The following is a 6,672-nucleotide window of genomic DNA, read 5'->3' as shown; positions in this document are numbered from 1 at the left end:
ATATATTATCTTTAGGACAAAATCACCAAGTATCATATATATATATATATATATATATATATGATACTTGGTGATTTTGTCCTAATTCTGTGGTTTAGGAAAATTATTAAGGAGTCTTCAAAAGCGAGAGAATTAATGATATGGAGAAATATAACTATAACGATGTTCTACCTGAGAGCTCCAAGTGAATTATATATACATCAAGAGGATTGATTAACGAGGAATACAGATATTATAAGTTGAATGCTAAGTCAACAAAATTAGGAAGTCAGTTATGGATGTTAAGGAAGCTTTTTAAGTAACACAGTGCAAAAAGAAATAAAGGGAAAACAAGGTAAATTTCGTTTTTGTATTTGTTTTGCAAGATTCTTGATGTGAAATCATGTGTTGAAACAGATGTTGTTATATCTTGGGAGGATCATTTTTGCCAATATAAACACCTTGCTGGTTAGGACTTAGACAAACAAAACTCATTGATTGATTGATTGGTCTAATGATAAATCCAGCAAATAATTAGTTAATTGGTTTATTAACTAGTTGGTTAATTGTAATGCTTTCTTTATTTACTATTAAGTACTCACAAAAACATTGGGGACAGTACAGTACAAAATAATGCAGGGTTACATAAATAGAAATATGTAAACAGTAAAAATGAAAATTCCCCAAAAGAGGGAGATTTCATAGGGCTGCTCATGGAAATCCCACAAAACCACAACCACCCTGACCACAAAGAACTCCTTTAATGGGCAAGCTGAGTTGTTTGCTTTTTTGAAGTGTCCACACCAGTAAGAAACCACAGCTATTTCTACTGGTGGTGGTGGGGGTGGTTTTGGTGATGGACAAGAAAAAGAAGCAATGAGTAATGAAATGACAAAAAAAAGGGACTACTTTAGGTAATTTAATGAAATTAGTATTAAAATGGCATTGTAAGAATAAAAGAAGAGACAAACAGAATATCCATCATAATAGGACAATTAAGAAATGAAGTTTAAAAATTAATTGCAACAAAGACAGAGTATTTCAACAGAAATATGGTAACAAAAGGGTTACTATGAATCTATATGCAATATTTGCATCCACAGACATTAAAAAGTTGACTCAGTGTAGTCAACAAGAACAATGGACATGATATCTGTTGAATCATTACTTAATGTTAAATTTTTCCAATTCTATGAAAGTTAGTGAGTCCTTCCAGGTCAATGAAATCAGCAATAGTTATAATCTGCAACACTAATTTGTAACATGTTCAGGATGCAACCAAGAAGAAATATGTATTTTTCTACTTAATGAAGTGGAATTTGACATAAGCTACTTACAATATATACATTAAACAAGTAAAAATAATAAAATAATCTTAGTATAAAAATAAACAAAACTCATTTATTAACCTAAGCTTTGAATTGATATAATTTCACAAAAAAAAATTGCACTAACACAAAAACTTTGATGTAGGAAGTTAAGTTTAGTGTTATACTTCTTTTTTCTCACCACCAACTGAGAAAATATATTGAAATCTTCACTTTGTGTCTTTCTTGGAACAACTGTTACCTCTTTTACAAGAATATTGTAAGTATAAAAAACAATAACAAGTAAACATAGGCACAGGAGTGGCTGTGTGGTAAGTAGCTTGCTTACCAACCACACGGTTCCAGGTTCATTCCCACTGCGTCACACTTTGGGCAAGTGTCTTCTACTATAGCCTCGGGCCGACCAAAAGCCTTGCGAGTTGATTTGGTAGACGGAAACTGAAAGAAGCCCATTGTATATATGTATATATATATATATATATATATATATATGTATGTGTGTATATTTGTTTGTGTGTCTGTGTTTGTCTCCCCAACATCGCTTGACAACTGATGGAGGTGTGTTTACGTCCCCATAACTTAGTGGTTCAGCAAAAGAGACAGATAGAATAAGTACTAGGCTTACAAGGAATAAGTCCTGGGGTCGATTTGCTCAACTGAAGGTGGTGCTCCAGTATGGCCACAGTCAAATGACTGAAACAAGTAAAAAAGTAAAAGAGTAAAAGAGTAAAGAGATATAGAATTGCTGTTCTCAAGTCGGTGTATTAGCACTTCTCAGATCTATGGTGCTAGCTATTAAAAATAAAAGTTATGTAACCCTTAATAAGTTATTGGTTTGTAATTGAAGGCTTCACTTTCATGCAATGTTTTGAGGGTAATCAGTTGACACCCCCACCCCCACTCCAAGTCATTAACTACAGCCAAAAGATGTTGGTGTGAGAATTTAAGTGGAGGTGAATGCAGCTCAATTGCGAATTTAACTTTTGTTTCAGATTTTGACTTTCTGGGAGCTTGTCACTACACTTTCATGTGTGTTCATTATTGCAAGTTCTATAATTCAGTGGATTATGTAACACGTTGAGGACAAATTGTAGGTGTTGTTTGAAGAGATCATCCTTCCTGAAACTACAATTATATGAAGAGTTGATCTCATCATCAACATCATCAGTCATCATCCTCATCAACATTGTTCATCATTATCTGTCATCACCTTCATCATCTGTCATCATCATCATCATCATCATTGTTCTTTAATACTTTTTTAATGCTGGCATGGGTTGAATGAGAACTTAAAGGTGTATTCTACTGCTGACACTAACCTTTACATTATTTTCAAGCAAGATACATTATTCCATTGGTGTTCACACATCAAACTGCATAACTGATAGACATATTGCTTATGCAGGACAAAGAAAAAAATACATCACTGCTGCCCAAATGGTGTCAATGCAGAGACAAATGGACACACTCCCCACTCTCTCTCTCTCTCTCTCTCTCACACACACACATACACACACACACATACACACACACACACATGCACACAACCGGCCTGCAAATACTTTCTGTTTATCAAATTCCACTCATAAAGTGTTGGGCAACTTCAGGCTACAGGGTGTCACACAATGAAATCGAGCATGAAACCACATGGTTGCAAAGTGAAAAATTTTAACCATGCAGTCAGGTCTGTAGCAACATTGCAGCTAAGGAAACAGTTGCAGTATTGTAGCATAGTACAGCTACTGCTACTGCCACTGCTGTTAACAGAGGTGAAATGTTCCAACATCACAATACTTGTTTACAGCTACAAATGAGTTAGTTTCACAAGCACAATACAGTGCTGGGGACAGGGTTTGAACTACCAACCAACCAACCAACTAACCCACCAAGCTGTAAGACAGACACAGTCTTACAGCCTATCTTCCGACAGTTGTAGAACCTTAGTTCTAAGGACAGAGATGAAAGCACTAAATTCTTTTTGAGATATAAGAGGAATATAACATGTTTGTATGTAGTTTAGATTTAGGCAAACAATGCAAGATTAGTAAGAGAATGTATTTTATTATTTACCTGACTTTGCTTGTTTTGTATGAGGGATAATACTTCTTGTGTGAGTTCATAATCCTTAGATGTGGCATCAGTGAAGACATAAATATAAGAGTGTGGTAGAGATTCTTCTAAAGCTCTTTTTATTGCACCGATACTCATCTCTGGACAATCACCTCCTCCTTGTGGATAGAGATTGCGCAGTTCTTCTTGGAATTTATCAGGATCTGTGGTTTTTACAACAGGTCCAACAACTACAAGATAAAAAAAAAATAATAAATGTTTCTATAATTTGCATAAATTTTTATGATTTTTTTTTTCAAGAAAAACAACATCAATTCCAACAGCAATAATTTAAAAGTATTTCTCACGATATTATGTCATGTTAAATATAGCAATACAACCCCTAGAATCACTGTCCATGAGTCCAATCAACCGCTCTCTACTCTTCTCAGAAAACTACAATCTGTTTTGAACAGCACACTGTGCCATCATGATAGCCTGCAGATATACAAACCATGACTATATACATGCATATACCAACCAACATAATGTATCCAAATCAAAATAAAATATATGTATATTCCAGAATGGCAACAACATACGAGGGCTATTCATTTTGATGACTTCTTGCATTCTGTTTTAATTTTACATGTTGTTCTATTTAGAACAATGACAGTAGCCAGCTATCATTGACAGAAGCCAACCAAGATGCTGGCTTATCATCTTAGAGCCATCTGTCATTTAGGCCTTCTCAACATGATCTTTCTCAGGGTACTGCTACCCTCTGGTACTGATGAAGGAAATGTCTGCATGTGTGGACATCTGATTGTACTTGTATTTACCAAAGAAATCATATTATTATTTCAATTATTATTATTGATATTGCACATATAAAGTGTATAACAATTTAGGTTTGATAGGTTGAATCAGGATGTGAAGTCAACAGATGCAATATTCCTAATGAGACATTTGCAAAAGAAGTTCTTAGCCATCATCAAACAACTTTCTATTTTGCATTTAGTACTAGTTAAGAATCAAAGTACTAGTTAAGAACAAAATGTACAAAATCTCAGCACCATTCAGTGATAATGAACAGGAACTCAATGCTGAGTAATAATGGATAGATAAGAGATTTTACATGGTTTCTGGTTAGATGGCATGGAACAGTCTTTAGTTGTATTAAGAAGTTAAGAGTAATTAGTGTACAAGAAATAGTAGGTAGTTTCTCTTTACTGGGTAGTGTAATTAGTAATGAAAAATGTGGCAAAGGGGTGGATGAAATTCAAGAAGTTACAACCTCTGCATGTAACAAAGACCAGACAGGGGTGCCTCTTTATGGCCTTTCAATTTGCTCTGGTAGTGAGAAAGACCACACAACAAACCCTAGCAACATTAGAAGAGAGTATGCATCAAATAATGCAGAGTCCTAGAAACATAACATCAAAGAAAAGGACAGCATTGTAATAGCTGGAATGCTTTTGATTACAGATCTGCTGGATTAGTGTTGACTAGGGGCTAACCAATAACAGAGTATTTTCTTCTTCTGTATATCATCACCCTCATTATGGCTCTCGCTTTCATCATTATCTTACTTATCCTTTATTAATATTAAATATACAAAAATCATCTCATTTCTTCTTAACTCGTATATTTTTATGATTCAAATTTCAACACTACTTCAAGTATTGTTTTATTATAAATTTACTCTCATTTCATCTGTTACTTGCCTTCACTTGTCTTTTGCATTTATAACAAAATGCCATTTTCTAGAAGGGTTTTCTGAATAAATACTGGTGATTACATCTTTTTTATTGTTGCGTAAAGTAATATTCAATTGTATATTGTTTATTGTTACATCGTATGCTGTATCATAATTATATATTGCATCAGAGAGATCTGAAGCAGACTTGGAGTAGAGGGCGTATGTCATTGATGAGGTAAATGGCGAAAAAAGGGCAGTAATAAACTGATTGATTGAACAGCCAAATGATTAATCAAACAATCAATAAGTTAATTGGTTTGACCATTAAGCAAATGAAAAATAAATAATAAAACAGTGAAATAGAACCAGTACATGCTTTAATTATTGGTTTAATGATCTTCCTGAGAAGATCAGCAGACTTTCAAAGCAAATACAAAAACGAAATGCATCATAATTTATCACCATAGCTTGGACAGTTTGACAGAAGCTGGCAAGTTGGATGGTTGCACCAAGCTCCAGAGTTGTCTGTTTTGGCATGGTTTCTATGGCTGGATGCCCTTCCTAACACCAACCACTTTACAGAGTGTACTGGGTGCTTTTATGTGGCACCAGCATGGGTACTTTTTACATGTCACAATTATTTTAAAATAAATACCCCAATAAATTCAACTGACTGTTCAGGTACAGGAAATATTGGTGGAATCTTTCTTCGATTCACAATCCTTAGCCACTCATAACACTTCTATGCAACCTTCTTTAAATTATGGCTGAGTTCTAATATCATTATTAATATATTTTCCTCTTATATTCTTGTTTCGTTTTACATAACTCTTCTAACATTTACTTTTCATTGTTTCAGTTTAGCAAATTCATCTTTCATTTTATTTATTTTTTTTATATTCATTTATTGTTATTCTTATTTTCAGTAAGGCATTTACTCCTGTACATAGTCTGCAACCCATAACAGTTTCTTTCGTTCTGTTTCTTTCTTTCAAGTCTGTTAAATTTTTCCACAACTTTTACAAAGATATTAACAACTAATTGTAGTAGTGTTCCAGCCTTAAACCTAGTTTATGATTAGAAATAGGCTGTCTGTTAAGATCAAGCTAGTTGTCCTCAACTCTGTTCTTTTCATTTCATACTGTGTAAAAGATAGCTTTTAGAAAAATTTCTAATAAGATAGCATTTAAGAAAGATTTCTTTTGGCTTTCGCACATTTCTTCAGCTATTTTTTACCATGAGTCTGTTGTTGGCATCAGGAGCAAGTCATGTGTTGTAGAGGTGATTATTTTAGTCTGAAGATTATCAGAAAACAAAAGAAATTTGGATGCTGACAGCATCTGACAGCTGCAACTTTCAACACTCTTACATTTCTTTCCAAACCTAGACTAAGACTAAACCCAAATCAGTACTAGTTATGTCATAATATATATATATATATATATATATATATATATATATATATATCTGAGGAACAATTATATTCGTTAAATTTGAGTAAAATACTGGAGAGATAATGCCTACACAATTTCAATTTTGCTTTGTTTTAAGTTATTTAGGCATGGCTTGGCACAGACATGGCTTGGTGTTAATAAATTTGTTTCATAAATATAA

At 33.6% G+C, this 6,672-nt stretch overlaps 1 protein-coding gene across 2 annotated transcripts in view; it reads right to left on the bottom strand.

Moving 5' to 3' along the window:
- LOC106871048 (hemicentin-1) overlaps positions 1–6,672 on the bottom strand; it is a 359,318-nt gene that overhangs the window by 287,596 nt on the left and 65,050 nt on the right. For both annotated transcript variants that reach the window (XM_052965571.1, XM_014917317.2), the window contains exon 2: positions 3,378–3,607. In XM_052965571.1, the coding sequence (XP_052821531.1) occupies positions 3,378–3,607 (230 nt within the window). The remainder of the gene's footprint in view (positions 1–3,377; positions 3,608–6,672) is intronic.

Source organism: Octopus bimaculoides, chromosome 2, assembly GCF_001194135.2.
Source record: "Octopus bimaculoides isolate UCB-OBI-ISO-001 chromosome 2, ASM119413v2, whole genome shotgun sequence".
In the NCBI taxonomy this organism is placed as follows: Eukaryota; Metazoa; Mollusca; class Cephalopoda; order Octopoda; family Octopodidae; genus Octopus; species Octopus bimaculoides.
The sequence above is the reverse complement of the archived record's forward strand: the minus strand, read 5'-3'. Positions and strand labels throughout refer to the sequence as shown.